At 32.4% G+C, this 16,880-nt stretch overlaps 1 protein-coding gene across 1 annotated transcript in view; it reads left to right on the forward strand.

Moving 5' to 3' along the window:
* Window positions 1–14,060, forward strand: part of LOC145729702 (glucose dehydrogenase [FAD, quinone]-like) — a 29,066-nt gene extending 15,006 nt beyond the window's left edge. The window contains exon 2 of the mRNA XM_081980561.1: window positions 11,996–14,060. Coding sequence (XP_081836687.1) covers window positions 11,996–13,651 — 1,656 coding nt within the window. The 3' untranslated portion in view covers window positions 13,652–14,060. The remainder of the gene's footprint in view (window positions 1–11,995) is intronic.
* Window positions 14,061–16,880: the final 2,820 nt, after the last annotated feature.

Here is a 16,880-nt window from a genome sequence, read left to right on the forward strand (position 1 = left end):
AGAGGCCAGTTTTGCCTCATTTTGTAGTTTTTTGTATCCTTTTTCTAATGGCGGTTGAGAGAAATCTATAAGAGTTCAAATAAAAAAGTTACAATCATTCAAAAATTGAAAAATTGACATTTTTGCAAAAAGTGCAATTTTGGTAATTTTTTATTTTGCCCTAGGAGGGTTCCAATTCACAGCAAAGGGCATATTTATACCAAAGGACCTTAAATTAAGTGAAATAAGTACAAAAAAAGCACTTTAATTTTTTTATTTTTCAAAAAAATTGAAAGAACGGGGGGGTATTAGGGGTGTTTTTTTACTACTTTTTGAAATGCAATATCTCGGTAACATGAAGAGCTAGAGAGGCCAGTTTTAGCTCATTTTGTAGTATTTTTTATCCTCTTTCTAATGCCGTTTTAGAAAAATGTATAAGAGTACAAATAAAAAAGTTACAAACATTCAAAAATTGAAAAAATGCCATTTTTGCAAAAAGTGCAATTTTGGCAATTTTTTATTTTCCTTCAGGAGAGTTCCAATGCACAGCAAAGGATATATTTATACCAAAGGACCTTAAATTAAGTGAAATAAGTACAAAAAAAGCACTTTAAATTTTTAATTTTTCAAAAAAATCGAAAGAATGGGGGGGTATTTGAGTGCTTTTTTAACTGCTTTTTGAAATTCAACATCTCGGTAACGTGAAGAGCTAGAGAGGCCAGTTTTAGCTCATTGTGTAGTATTTTTTATCCTCTTTCTAATGCCGTTTTAGAAAAATGTATAAGAGTACAAATAAAAAAGTTACAAACATTCAAAAATTGAAAAAATGCCATTTTTGCAAAAAGTGCAATTTTGGCAATTTTTTATTTTGCTTCAGGAGAGTTCCAATGCACAGCAAAGGATATATTTATACCAAAGGACTTTAAATTAAGTGAAATAAGTACAAAAAAAGCACTTTAAATTTTTAATTTTTCAAAAAAATCGAAAGAATGGGGGTTATTTGAGTGCTTTTTTAACTGCTTTTTGAAATTCAATATCTCGGTAACGTGAAGAGCTAGAGAGGCCAGTTTTAGCTCATTTTGTAGTATTTTTTATCCTCTTTCTAATGGCGGTGGAGGGAAATCTATAAGAGTTCAAATAAAAAAGTTACAATCATTCAAAAATTGAAAAATTAACATTTTTGCAAAAAGTGCAATTTTGGCAATTTTTTATTTTGCCCTAGGAGGGTTCCAATGAACAGGAAAGGGCATATTTATATCAAAGGACCTTAAATTAGGTGAAATAAGTTCAAAAAAAGCACTTTAAATTTTCAATTTTTCAAAAAAATCGAAAGAATGGGGGGGTATTTGAGTGCTTTTTTAACTGCTTTTTGAAATTCAATATCTCGGTAACGTGAAGAGCTAGAGAGGCCAGTTTTGCCTCATTTTGTAGTTTATTGTATCCTTTTTCTAATGGCGGTGGAGGGAAATCTATAAGAGTTCAAATAAAAAAGTTACAATCATTCAAAAATTGAAAAATTAACATTTTTGCAAAAAGTGCAATTTTGGCAATTTTTTATTTTGCCCTAGGAGGGTTCCAATGCACAGCAAAGGGCATATTTATATCAAAGGACCTTAAATTAAGTGAAATAAGTACAAAAAAAGCACTTTAAATTTTTAATTTTTCAAAAAAATTGAACGAACGGGGGGGTATTAGGGGTGTTTTTTTACTACTTTTTGAAATGTAATATTTCGGTAACATGAAGAGCTAGAGAGGCCAGTTTTAGCTCATTTTGTAGTATTTTTTATCCTCTTTCTAATGCCGTTTTAGAAAAATGTATAAGAGTACAAATAAAAAAGTGACAAACATTCAAAAATTGAAAAAATGCCATTTTTGCAAAAAGTGCAATTTTGGCAATTTTTTATTTTGCTCCAGGAGAGTTCCAATGCACAGCAAAGGATATATTATACCAAAGGACCTTAAATTAAGTGAAATAAGTACAAAAAAAGCACTTTAAATTTTTAATTTTTCAAAAAAATCGAAAGAATGGGGGGGTGTTTGAGTGCTTTTTTAACTGCTTTTTGAAATTCAATATCTCGGTAACGTGAAGAGCTAGAGAGGCCAGTTTTGCCTCATTTTGTAGTTTTTTGTATCCTTTTTCTAATGGCGGTTGAGAGAAATCTATAAGAGTTCAAATAAAAAAGTTACAATCATTCAAAAATTGAAAAATTGACATTTTTGCAAAAAGTGCAATTTTGGCAATTTTTTATTTTGCCCTAGGAGGGTTCCAATGCACAGCAAAGCGAATATTTATACCAAAGAACTTTAAAGTAAGCGCCAGAAAAGCACTTTGTCGTTTCGATTCTTTAAAAAGTAGAGAATGCACATTTTGGAAATTTTTCATTTTGCTCTATGGCGGGTTAGTGAAATAGGCAGGTTTAAATATAGATATACATATCTCAAGAAAAAGATGTATAAAATAATCAGAAAATATACAGGGTATTCTATTACAAATTTATTAGCTTTTTATTTTTTTCACTTTTGCCATAACCTTTTATTTACATAAACATTTCTGGGGATTTTTGACAACTTTATTATTAACAGTTTTTTTCTTCCTGCAAAAACTAAGTCTAAATATACGGACCAACCCTGCTATCAAAACCAAATATAATTGGATGCACTAGGTTGCCTGTCAAACGACGCAAAGTGCATTTTATCGGCTGAAAGTCGGGGAAAAACTCAGCAAATTCATTTTAATCCAAGTAGAAGCCATCGAAAAATCTTGCATGCGAATAACGTACGGTAAACCCGTTAAGCGGTTTCGGCTCCTCGTAAATTTGACGCATTACCATCCCTTTGAATATTTCAAAAGAAACTAGGCATTAGTTAAAGTGCGGTCCATCCGAATTTCCCAAGAGAATTATTATCGGCCATTTAAAGCTGGCCGTGCCAAAGTTTTATCTCTATTAGATCATGGAAGAAAAGTGAATTTTATTGCACACGTGGCCGTGAGTTTAATGGATGATTCCAGGGCGTTTTAAATAAAAGTTCGCCTACGCGTCGACTGAAACGAGTTCGGTTTAATTGGATGATAGACGAGTTGAAATTATTGGCCCGAAGTTAGTTTTTCATTGTAGAAAATATACTAGAAGTTGTTAATAATGTTTATTTATTTAGCCAAATGCTATATACAAAAAACGATTAAAAAGTAAACAGTGTAAACATATAATACAAAATATTCAATAGAATTAAAATACAATTTACAATACAATACATTTTAAAAAAATTTAACCGATAAATCCATGAGGCGACTACCTTACACGTTGGACAGCACATAATTCCTCAACATTGTACTAAAATTTTTAAAATTATCACAGTTTTTCAAATCATTTGGTAGCTTATTGTACTCAGATAGTCCTCTACATAAGATGGAGTTTGCCATTTTGTTTGAGCGATACCTATCAACTAAGATAAAATCGTTACAATTTCTTGTTTGATAATTATGAACGTCCTTAAAATATGTTACTCTATCACAGATATAGGCAGGTAGTAATTTATTTCTTAATTTATAGAGAAAATCATAGATAATTCCTTGTTTAACCGACATGACATTGGTAACACTCGACATCAACTTTACAGGAGTGAATCTGTTACAATTTAAAATTGTTCTTAATGCTCTATTTTGAATTACTTGAAATTCATTTATTTTGTAGTTTGGCAAATTGTATAACAATGCAGAACAAAATTTAAGATACGGTGCCGCCAGACAGTTATACATAAGATACTTGGTATACATAGAAAGATTTCTGCCAACTCTATAAATAAATCCAACTCTTTGGGAAAATTTTCTCATGATATAGTCAGCATGCGGACGAAAAGTTAGTTCAGAATCCAACATAACTCCAAGATATTTAATTCTACTTTCATGTATTAACCTGTCGTTGTTGATTTTAATGTTTATGTTTTCTATATGAAGACTACGCAACATATATTTTTTCCCAAATATGCAAAATTTAGATTTCGAGGTATTAATGCTTAATTTATTTACACATAACCATTCAAAAATGCGGTCCAAATCACTGTTAATTGTCCTAGCCATTTCACTTACATCATTTCCAACTACATATAACATTGTATCGTCTGCAAACAACTCAATATTACTACCATTAATTACGCTAACAATGTCATTAATGTACAGTAAAAATAATAAAGGCCCCAATACAGTTCCTTGCGGCACCCCATACACTGTATTTATTGGATTAGACACACTGTTCTTAAATCTGACTTTTTGACTTCTTTCAAATAAGTATGACTTGAACCAATTCAGAACTGGACCCCGTATTCCCAACTTTTCCATTTTCTTCACTAATGTAAATCTATCGATAGTTTCGAAAGCTCTTCTAAAGTCCAGAAACACAGCCAATACAAAATTACCACTGTCCGCAGCTTTTAGCAAATTATCACATATATTAATTATCACAGACTCACAAGAATGACGTTGTCGAAAACCAGATTGGTTAGACACTAAAATGTTATTACTATCACAGAATGATTGAAGTTGTTCAATTAAATTGTGAGTTAAAAAAGGAGTCATTTTTGTTTTAACCAACCTAAACAAGATTATTTTCAACAGGATTGCATTAATTCTTACGTCAGGCAAACTTACATTAATTATACAATGAAGAAATTACTTTAATAACACCATAAAAGGTCTATTTTTCGTTTCAGTTCAGAAATGTTACCGTTATCTCTATGAAACGAACTGAGATCTGTGCAGTTATGATTTTTCCGCTTTAATCGGTTGCTTTATGCTCAAACAAAGCGCAATTGCTCAATACAGTAGATAGAGCTGCAGGGAGGAAAAATTTATATCTCTCTGGAATAAAGCTTCTGTGTCCGGTTTAAAGCATTTGTGCCTGCGATGGAAACTAGTGTTTTATATTATTTTTTGTTTCGCTACCGTCGTTTAGGCCGAATTGAATTTTATTGCTTTATATCCTCGTTTTTGAACGAGAAAATACGGCTCAGGATTTCTGGCTCTGAAAAATTGATGAAAATAGGAAAATGTGTATTTGCACGTTGGAATGCCAGTTTGATTGTCAACAGTTTGGAAATCGGTGTGATTTGTCGTAATCCTCATGTCATTTCAACGTCCAGGTTTTTGTAGTTTACATTTACGAGTAGAGATTACAACAATACAGCAAAAAACTTGTCTAAAGCTTCTCAGAAACAAGTCTTGTTTCGAAAACTATGTTAAACTGTAATTGTTGCAAAATTTTGACAGTTTTGATATTAATCACAGATATTACGTGGTTTTTGGAGGATAATTTAGTTGGGCAGTCACGTGACTACTGTCAAAATAACTGTTTTCAATCGCAAAAACACGTTTTGTATTGAATTATGTAAGAAAACCTTGATTTTTGAAACCTTTGAGCACAGTTTGACAGTCAGGAACAAAATCGCTTGTAAAACTCACTTGTAGTGAGAAAATGGCGATTTTAAGCACATTTTTAGAATTCTCATGGAATTTACTATCCAATAGTCTATCTAAATTTGAACTGCCAGAAACACAGTTAAGTGAAATCTATAAGAGTTCAAATAAAAAAGTTACAATCCTTCAAAAATTGGAAAAATGACATTTTTGCAAAAAGTGCAATTTTGACAAATTTTTAATTTGCTCTAGAAGGGTTCCTATGCACAGCAAAGGATATATTTATACCAAAGGACCTTAAATTAAGTAAAATAAGTACAAAAAAAGCATTTTAAATTTTTTCATTTTTCAAAAAAATTGAAAGAACGGGGGGGTATTAGGGGTGTTTTTTACTACTTTTTGAAATGCAATATCTCGGTAACATGAAGAGCTAGAGAGGCCAGTTTTGTCTCATTTTGTAGTTTTTTGTATCCTTTTTCTAATGGCGATTGAGCGAAATCTATAAGAGTTCAAATAAAAAAGTTACAATCATTCAAAAATTGAAAAATTGACATTTTTGCAAAAAGTGCAATTTTGGCAATTTTTTATTTTGCCCTAGGAAGGTTCCAATGCACAGCAAAGTGTATATTTATACCAAAGGACCTTAAATTAAGTAAAATAAGTACAAAAAAAGCATTTTAAATTTTTTCATTTTTCAAAAAAATTGAAAGAACGGGGGGGTATTAGGGGTGTTTTTTACTACTTTTTGAAATGCAATATCTCGGTAACATGAAGAGCTAGAGAGGCCAGTTTTGTCTCATTTTGTAGTTTTTTGTATCCTTTTTCTAATGGCGATTGAGCGAAATCTATAAGAGTTCAAATAAAAAAGTTACAATCATTCAAAAATTGAAAAATTGACATTTTTGCAAAAAGTGCAATTTTGGCAATTTTTTATTTTGCCCTAGGAAGGTTCCAATGCACAGCAAAGTGTATATTTATACCAAAGGACCTTAAATTAAGTAAAATAAGTACAAAAAAAGCATTTTAAATTTTTTCATTTTTCAAAAAAATTGAAAGGACGGGGGGGTATTAGGGGTGTTTTTTACTACTTTTTGAAATGCAATATCTCGGTAACATGAAGAGCTAGAGAGGCCAGTTTTGCCTCATTTTGTAGTTTTTTGTATCCTTTTTCTAATGGCGGTTGAGAGAAATCTATAAGAGTTCGAACAAAAAAGTTACAATCATTCAAAAATTGAAAAATTGACATTTTTGCAAAAAGTGCAATTTTGGCAATTTTTTATTTTGCCCTAGGAAGGTTCCAATGCACAGCAAAGTGTATATTTATACCAAAGGACCTTAAATTAAGTGAAATAAGTACAAAAAAAGCATTTTAAATTTTTTCATTTTTCAAAAAAATTGAAAGAACGGGGGGGTATTAGGGGTGTTTTTTTACTACTTTTTGAAATGCCATATCTCGGTAACATGAAGAGCTAGAGAGGCCAGTTTTGTCTCATTTTATAGTTTTTTGTATCCTTTTTCTAATGGCGATTGAGCGAAATCTATAAGAGTTCAAATAAAAAAGTTACAATCATTCAAAAATTGAAAAATTGACATTTTTGCAAAAAGTGCAATTTTGGCAATTTTTTATTTTGCTCCAGAAAGGTTCCAATGCACATCAAAGGGCATATTTATACCAAAGGACCTTAAATTAAGTGAAATAAGTACAAAAAAGCACTTTAAATTTTTAATTTTTCAAAAAAATCGAAAGAATGGGGGGGTATTTGAGTGCTTTTTTAACTACTTTTTGAAATGCAATATCTCGGTAACATGAAGAGCTAGAGAGGCCAGTTTTGTCTCATTTTGTAGTTTTTTGTATCCTTTTTCTAATGGCGATTGAGCGAAATCTATAAGAGTTCAAATAAAAAAGTTACAATCATTCAAAAATTGAAAAATTGACATTTTTGCAAAAAGTGCAATTTTGGCAATTTTTTATTTTGCTCTAGGAAGGTTCCAATGCACAGCAAAGTGTATATTTATACCAAAGGACCTTAAATTAAGTGAAATAAGTACAAAAAAGCATTTTAAATTTTTTTATTTTTCAAAAAAATTGAAAGAACGGGGGGGTATTAGGGGTGTTTTTTTACAACTTTTTGAAATGCAATATCTCGGTAATATGAAGAGCTTGAGAGGCCAGTTTTGCCTCATTTTGTAGTTTTTTGTATCCTTTTTCTAATGGCGGTTGAGAGAAATCTATAAGAGTTCAAATAAAAAAGTTACAATCATTCAAAATTTGGAAAATGTCAGTTTTAGTAAAAAGTGCAATTTTGGAAAATTTTTAATTTGCTCCAGAAGAGTTCTAGTGCACAGCAAAGAGCATATTTATAACAAGGGACCTTAAATTAAGTGAAATAAGTATAAAAACAGCACATTAAATTTTTTAATTTTTCAAAAAAAAATTGAAAGAATAGGGGGGTATTATATGTCTTTTTTTTAATACTTTTTGAAATACAATATGATGATTTTTGACTGAACTTTTTTATTCAAATTTTCCTGCTAAAGTAAAATATTATATATTATAATAAATAGTATATACTTGTATAACCGATAATCATGATAGCATGTGAAAAATAGAATCTTTGTGCAATTTAAAATTAACACATTAAAACAACTCGTGCTGCAAATTACTTTTTCCCAAGTTAACTAAAAGGCTTCTAGGAGGATGCTGGCAAAAGTTAATTGGAAATTAAACCTGCTTTTAGTGGAAGATTTCCAACAAATTCTTCCCAAATTACCTACTTCTCTGCCAGCCGTTACCTTTATTCATCCAGTTTTTTCTCGCAACATCAATTAGTATGAAAAATTACTCCCGTTTTTATTTAAAAAAGTCGATTTTTTATTCTTAAAGTCCAACAGTAGGCAACAGTGTAATAACCGCACAACTCGTGACATAAGCAAACGTACATTCTTTCAGACATTTTTATTTTGTTCTCTATGTTGGTCTGCAATAAATTTCATAGTTTTTTTACATCAACATACTTTCACCACGTTTGCTCTTGGAATAAACAATTACGGCAAAACGTGTCATTATCGGTGTGGATTTTTCATTTTTTCTTTGCAAACTCATTACAGATTGAACACCTTATTGGCACGTCAGTTTTGCTAATAACTTTATAAATGTTTCCATGCAGTTTAATTAACGTACCTCAGAATGAAGTTAGTAATTCTTCTAGGACGTGAAGTAATTTAAATTTTAATCACACAATTAGTGCCCACTTTGAAGTTTGGCGCTACTTCTAACACAAATTTTTAATTACTCTTCCAATCCACCAATCCGGTTTTCAGGAAAAAAATAAGATCAGAAAGCCTCTCTCCGATATAATTTATTCCTTTAGGCATCGTCTAAAAAGGCTATTAATTAAATTTCCCGTTTATTACCGTCTAAAAAGTCTCGCACAACAATTTAGGGGCCTCCCCTAAAGTTTCGAGTTCCGATCGAGGATTCGGGCGTGTTTTGAAGTGTTTTTAGCGGGTATTTTTACCCTGAAAACCGCTGAAAAATGGGATATACCGGCCAATTTTCGGGGCTGATGAGAGATTTGACAAGAAATCAATTTTGGGTGAAGGTGAAGTGGGGCCAATCTCCATTTCATTGTCGTCGCGACGTGAATGGCGGAGAATTATTAAACAGATAATTGATATAAAGGCGCCTGGGAAATTTACATTTTCAAATTTCATGGCATCGTGATTTTCGTGTTTGTTGCCTTAATATCATTCTCAAGGTTTGATAGATAAAGGCCCTAAGGATAAAGCTTAAAATTAGTTACATACGTAAACTTTACAGTAATTCGGAAATTTCCAATATTAATAACAAAGTTGCTTGAGAAAGGATTTCTCATGATAATTTAGGCATAGATCATATCAAAGCTTCTAGCAGCAATTGGATAAACTTAAAGTTTCTATAATTGATACTTTACAGAGAGGTAAAACACAGAATATCCGTATAGTTACCGTATAGGCAAATCAACAATATAAAATTGCTTTTTAGTGGGTTTTACAAGTGATTTTGTCTATGACTTTTCTTTCAAACTGTGATTCTGGCAGGTCAAACTGTCACATCGCTTTTCTCCCTGACTGTACCAAATTTTGTAATGTTTTTTCACACTGTTGGATAGGAAATTTAATGAGGATTCCAAAAATGTGTTTAAAACAGTAATTTTTCTGTCCCAAGTGGGTTTAACAGGCGATTTTGGCCCTGACTGTCCTTTCAAACTGTGTTTCTGACAGTTCAAATTTTGACACCGCTATTCCTCCTGACTGTACCAAATTTTGTAGTGTTTTTTCAGGTTATTGGATAGGAAATTTAATGAAGATTCCAAAAATGTGTATAAAACAGTAATTTTCTCATTCCAAGTGGGTTTTACAAGTGATTTTGTCTATGACTTTTCTTTCAAACTGTGATTCTGGCAGGTCAAACTATCACATCGCTTTTCTCCCTGACTGTAGGAAATTTTGTAATGTTTTTTCAGGTTATTGGATAGGAAATTTAATGAGGATTCCAAAAATGTGTATAAAACAGTAATTTTCTCATTCCAAGTGGGTTTTACAAGTGATTTTGTCTATGACTTTTCTTTCAAACTGTAATTCTGGCAGGTCAACCTGTCACATCGCTTTTCTCCCTGACTGTACCAAATTTTGTAATGTTTTTTCATACTGTTGGATAGGAAATTTAATGAGGATTCCAAAAATGTGTTTAAAACAGTAATTTTTCTGTCCCAAATGGGTTTTACAGGCGATTTTGGCCCTGACTGTCCTTTCAAACTGTGTTTCTGACAGTTTAAACTTTGACACCGCTTTTCCTCCTGACTGTACCAAATTTTGTAGTGTTTTTTCAGGTTATTAGATAGGAAATTTAATGAAGATTCCAAAAATGTGCATAAAACAGTAATTTTCTCATTCCAAATGGGTTTTACAAGTGATTTTGTCTATGACTTTTCTTTCAAACTGTGATTCTGGCAGGTCAAACTGTCACATCGCTTTTCTCCCTGACTGTACCAAATTTTGTAATGTTTTTTCACACTGTTGGATAGGAAATTTAATGAGGAGTCCAAAAATGTATTTAAAACAGTAATTTTTCTGTCCCAAGTGGGTTTTACAGGCGATTTTGGCCCTGACTGTCCTTTCAAACTGTGTTTCTGACAGTTCAAATTTTGACACCGCTTTTCTTCCTGACTGTACCAAATTTTGTAGTGTTTTTCAGGTTATTGGATAGGAAATTTAATGAAGATTCCAAAAATGTGTATAAAACAGTAATTTTCTCATTCCAAGTGGGTTTTACAAGTGATTTTGTCTATGACTTTTCTTGCAAACTGTGATTCTGGCAGGTCAAACTGTCACATCGCTTTTATATATATATTTATACCAAAGGACCTCAAATTAAGGGAAATAACCACTTTGAACCTTTCAAAAATTCGAAAAATGCCATTTTTTGTCAAAATTTTCAATTTTTTTTTTTGCTCCATAAGGGTTCCAATGCACAGCAAAGGGCATATTTATACAAAAAAACCTTAAATTAAGTGAAATAAGCACAAAAAAAACACTTTAAAATTTTTCTCTTTTCAAAAAAATTGAAAGAATGGGGGGGTACCAGAGAGGTTTTTTAGGTACTTTTTGAAATTCAATATCTCGGGAACATGAGGAGCTAGAGAGGCCATTTTTAACTCATTTTGTAGTATTTTTTATGCTTTTTCGAATGGCGTAGGAACGAATTTCCTGCGAATCTAAATAAAAGAGCTACGATTTTTCAAAAAGTCAAAAAATTCAATTTTTGTCAAAAGTGCAATTTTGGCAAATTTTTATTTTGCTCCATAAGGGTTCTAATGCACAGCAACGGATATATTTATACCAAAGGACCTCAAATTAAGGGAAATAACCACTTTGAACCTTTCAAAAATTCGAAAAATGCCATTTTTTGTCAAAATTTTCAATATTTTTTTTGCTCCATAAGGGTTCCAATGCACAGTAAAGGGCACATTTATAACTAAAAACCTTAAATTAACTAAAATAAACACAAAAAAAAGGATTTTAAAATTTTTCTCTTTTCAAAAAAATTGAAAGAATGGGGGGGTACCAGAGAGGTTTTTTAGGTACTTTTTGAAATTCAATATCTCGGGAACATGAGGAGCTAGAGAGGCCATTTTTAACTCATTTTGTAGTATTTTTTATGCTTTTTCGAATGGCGTAGGAACAAATTTCCTGCGAATCTAAATAAAAGAGCTACGATTTTTCAAAAAGTCAAAAAATTCAATTTTTGTCAAAAGTGCAATTTTGGCAAATTTTTATTTTGCTCTATAAGGGTTCCAATGCACAGCAAAGGGCATATTTATACAAAAAAAACTTAAATTAAGTGAAATAAGCACAAAAAAAAACACTTTAAAATTTTTCACTTTTCAAAAAAATTTAAAGAATGGGGGGGTACTAGAGACTCGACATACAGGTAAGAAAGGAGATTTTCAGTTAGGTTAGTTCGTTCTCTAAAAATATATTTCAAGCAAATTTCACTCTTACCAACTTAAATTTTCAGTAACAAAATAACACTACTACCAATTACTAAAATCCAACGTTTTTCAGGTGCTTCTTCTTGAAGCTGGTGCGGAAGAACCAGAAGTGGCCGCTGTACCAGCTTTCGCTCCAGCCGTAGACAGATCGAGTCTGGATTGGGGTTACCAAACTCAACCATCAGCTCACAGTTGTCTGGCTAGAAGAAACGGCCGTTGTTCCTGGTTTAGAGGCAAAGTCATGGGAGGTAGCTCCACCATCAACTACTTGATCTATATTAGAGCTCATCCTCGGGACTATGACGAATGGGAGGAGATGGGCAACCCTGGCTGGTCCTACAGGGATGTGTTGCCGTACTTTATCAAGTCGGAGAAAAACGAAAACCCTGAACTGGTCGATGAGCGATACCATGGGTTTGAAGGGTACCAGTACGTGGCACGTTTGCCTTACCAAGACAGGAATACTTTGGCTTTGGTGCAGGCTTACCAAGAATTGGGTCTGCCTTTGATAGATCAGAATACAGAACGAATGATTGGTACTATGCTTTTGCAACATACTGCTAGAGATGGTCAAAGAGTTAGTAGTAATGTGGCCTACATTAGACCAGTGAGAAGAAAGAGACCTAACCTGACTATTCAAACCAAAGCTCACGTGTACAGGGTGTTGATTGATCCAACCACCAAAACCGCTTATGGTGTAGAATATATGAGAAACAATAAACTTCAGAGAGTGATTGCCAGGAAGGAAGTTATACTATCGGCAGGTGCCATTAACTCACCAATTATTTTGATGTTAAGTGGGGTTGGACCTGCAGAACATCTTCGAGAGAACAACATCCAAGTGATCAAAGATTTAGCTGTAGGGTACAATCTTCAAGATCACACTACCATAGATGGTGTGGTGTTTGCCATATCAAATTTAACAGCAACTACAGCCAGTGATGAACAGCTACAAAGAGATGTATACTATTACAGAGACACTCATAGAGGACCTTTAGCATCTACAGGTCCGTTACAGGCTAACGCTTTCGTTCAAACGAAATATGAAGACGAACCTGGACGACCGGATATTCAATACTCTATAGATGCTACAAACTTAGAGAACTTCTACACTGACCCTATCCTAACATCTGAAACTGCAGTACTACCTTTAGCCTACTATGATGGTCTGACAGTGAGGCCAATCTTGTTATGTCCAGAAAGTCGTGGATTAGTACGATTAAACAACACTGATCCAGTTTATGGTACACCAGTGATACACGCCAACACTTTCTATGAGGAAATCGACTTACGTAGAATCGTAGAAGGAGTAAAACAAGCACTGAACCTGTTAAGAACGACAACCTTGCAAAAGTTGGGTTACGCTTTGATCACCACTCCACTACCAGCCTGCCAGCATCTACCATTTGGTACTGACGAGTACTGGGCATGTGTGGCCCAAGCCTACACTACCACGATATTCCATCCGACCAGTACTTGCAAAATGGGACCGAAATCGGATCCCAAAGCAGTAGTTTCACCCGAATTGAAAGTGCACGGAATTAAAAACTTGAGAGTGATCGATGCTTCGATTATGCCCAAAATTGTCAGGGGCAACACTAATGCTCCGACGATTATGATTGGCGAGAAGGGTAGTGATTTGATTAAAAATGATTGGTTGGATAAACGTGAAGATGCTAGCACACCATTCGCTAATGGATTCGGCTTTTCTTCTTTATTTAAAAAATGATAGAAAGGACTGTTGTGTAGTGGAAGTCTTTCAAGTGGCATAAGTGTTAACTGGGATTTATTGATTTGGCAAGGTAATTTAAGTGAAGTGTTTTATTTCTCGAATTAGTTGTGGTGTAGTAGTAAGTTATTCAATTAGTAATAACAAAGTTATATAAATCTTGTCAGCAAACATTATTCTGTGAATATGTATAATATACCTAAATTAATATATTAATAGAGCTCCTTAAAATGCTTTCTTAAATATTTTGCCAAATAGTGAAAAACACAGGGTTTTTAAAATACTTTGTTATTACTGTACTTTTTAGGATAAAAAAAATTACTTCTAACTAAGAATAATCAATTAAATTAAGAGGTAAGAAAAATGTCTTAAGAATAAAAAATGAAATAAATATTGTGGTGCTGATTGACATTAAGTTCTACTTTAGTATAAGTATGGTCCTGAGTTGTCTAAGAATTTTCTAAAATTGCCAGAAGCCTCTAAATGGGTCCTAAACTATCTGAGACTATTTGTAAAATTGCCAATAGCTTCTGAGAGCTGAACTGTATAAGATTATTTTTTTAAATGTCCAAAGCTTCTGAAAAGGTCCTGAATAATGTAAGAGTTTTTCTGAAATTGCCAGAAGCCTCTAAAAAAATCCTGAGTTGTCTAAGAATTTATTTGAATTGTCAGAAATTATTAAAAAAATCCTGAATTCTATAAACAATTTTCTAAAATTGCCAAAAGCCTCTAAAAAGTTCTTGAACTTCCTAAGAATTTTTCTTAAATGGCAGAAGCCTCTAAAAAGATCCTGAGTTATCTAAGAATTTATTTAAATTGCCAAAAGCCTCTAAGAAGATCCTGAATTGTATAAAATTTTTTAAAATTGCCAGAACATTTTAAAAAATCATGTACTCTATGAACAGTTTTCTAAAATTGCCAAAAGCCTCTAAAAAGTTCTTGAACTTCCTAAGAATTTTTTAAAATTGCCAAAAGCCTCTAAGAAAATCCTGAAATGGCTAAGAATTTTTTAAAATTGCCAGAAAGTTCTAAAAAGATTATGAACTCTATAAAAAAATTATAAAATTGCCAGAAGCCTCTAAAATGTTCTTGAACTTCCTTCCTTTCTATTTCAAAAACTTGAAATTTTTCATTTTTTTTAGTGGCAAGTTTATGATTTTTTTTTGACGACCCTGTATACAAATGACTCATTACGCACCCTCAGTTTAATAAAACGATCTTTTATTTACAATAACCCAAAGTTTCATTACAAAATGAATTAAGGTTTTGACAGAGTACAAAAATATGATGAGCGTTGCAACTGTCACTTTTTTGGAAAAACATCAAATATTTCGAAAACGGTTAGAGATAGGCATAGGGCATTGTACACAAAAGTTGGTCAGAATTTTGTTAGGAATCCAAATATGTAATAATATATAGGGTGTTCTATTTAAAATAAGAAAGTTGTGATTGACTTCCGGTATAAACGGAAGTGCAACAACCATCTTGAAAATATTTTAGTTAGATTGGGCATGCCCACATCAGTATCCTGCCAAATTTTCAAAACTCTCCTATGTATACTTTTTTTCGTCGTGGGACACCCTGTATTATACATACATTTAGGACAAAAAAAGTAAACTATTTTTCTACATTTATTCACCGCTGAATTCCTATATAATTACTGTATAATAATAACAATATATTCAGTTAAATTTGTAGAATTTTCCTATTAATTATGATATTGTTTTGTTAAAGAAAAATGGCCCAATTTAGCGAAAAACATATCTTTCGACAATACGTCAATATATTAATAAAGGGGTCATTAAGCACATTCTCTCATTATCTCCCTCTCTACATTATCGTAATTAACAATGGCAAAATTGGGAAACAGTACACTATCCTAATTAGAGTTGCCATTATTTCTAGCAAATATATTATTATTTATATGATAAACAAATTTTTCAATTTTACAACATAACGGAGTAAACATGGACAACGTGAAAGGTGACGTGAAAGGTGTCTAGATCCAATAAGAAAATGCCTCTAAATTCGACTTAAAACTCTCTACAAATCTCCAGAGGTCTCTAGAGTCATATTGAAATTTGCTAGAGGCCCATACAAGGTTTCTAAGCTTCTAAGAATTGTTTAAAATCGCCAGAGGCTCTAAAATAGAACTGAAAAACTTTTAAAAATTGTTTTCATTTGTCAGATGCCTCTAGAAGTCTAGAACTATTTTGAAAGTTCCAGAGCTCTCTAAATCATACTGCAAACCTTCTAGAAATTGCCAAAGGCTTCTACAAGTGTCTTAAACCTTCCAAGAGTTATTTTAAATTGTCAAAAGCGTCTAAACCCATTAAGAAAGTGCCAGTGGCCTCTAAATTCGACTGAAAATCCTCTACAAATTTTACAACATAACGGAGTAAACATGGACAACGTGAAAGGTGACCTTGTGTAGCAAACAAGTCTTCAATGCCTCATCCGAAGCTTTTTGCATATTCCTATTTTATATATTCAAATATTTGCTCTGTGACAACTTTCTTATTGGAGAAAACTCAAAAACTCTCCCGGAGAACGTGATCGATGTCGCAATGTAAACAGTTCTCGCTTTCTCAAGAGCCGCTATTACCGAGACGAAGGATATCCTACTCTATTTTCTAGAATAGATGTTTTTATTTCCATTAAAGATAATGGCGCGAATATACCGGGAGGGGTAATTTCCTTTAGGGTGGCAATTCATTTTTTGAATAGTCCACGTAAGCGATAGTTGACCAGGAGATTTCATATTTAATTTTTTTTTTTTTATTAAAAATATCTGCGAAATAATCTATTCAAATTCAACCAAATCTAGTTTTTCCATATACTTTCTATTCCAAAAATGATGAAAACCCCTTTTTTCATTTTATTTGTGGAGAGGCATTGCAATTGCTCACCAATCGGGATTATTGTATATTTTGGTCGGCAATAATAGACACAATAACTGGGGAATTAGAGATTAATTCATTTCTAATTTAAATGGAAATTTTGATGGAAAATTACGTGGAAATGTTGGTAGTGCTTTTAAATGTACAAATTCCGTACTTTTTAAACTTTTAATAATAAATTTAGATAAAAATTCATTTTTTTGACGTAGTTTGGAGACAAATAATGCAAGCTCCAGAAGTTATCTTTTTTTTTTTATTAATTGACATGATTAAATAGTATTCTTTAATTATATTCAACTCTCTTCTTTAGGAAACAATTTCGTACAATG

This window comes from Ips typographus, linkage group LG5 (genome assembly GCF_016097725.1).
Source record: "Ips typographus isolate SLU linkage group LG5, UJ_Ityp_2.0, whole genome shotgun sequence".
Taxonomy (NCBI): Eukaryota; Metazoa; Arthropoda; class Insecta; order Coleoptera; family Curculionidae; genus Ips; species Ips typographus.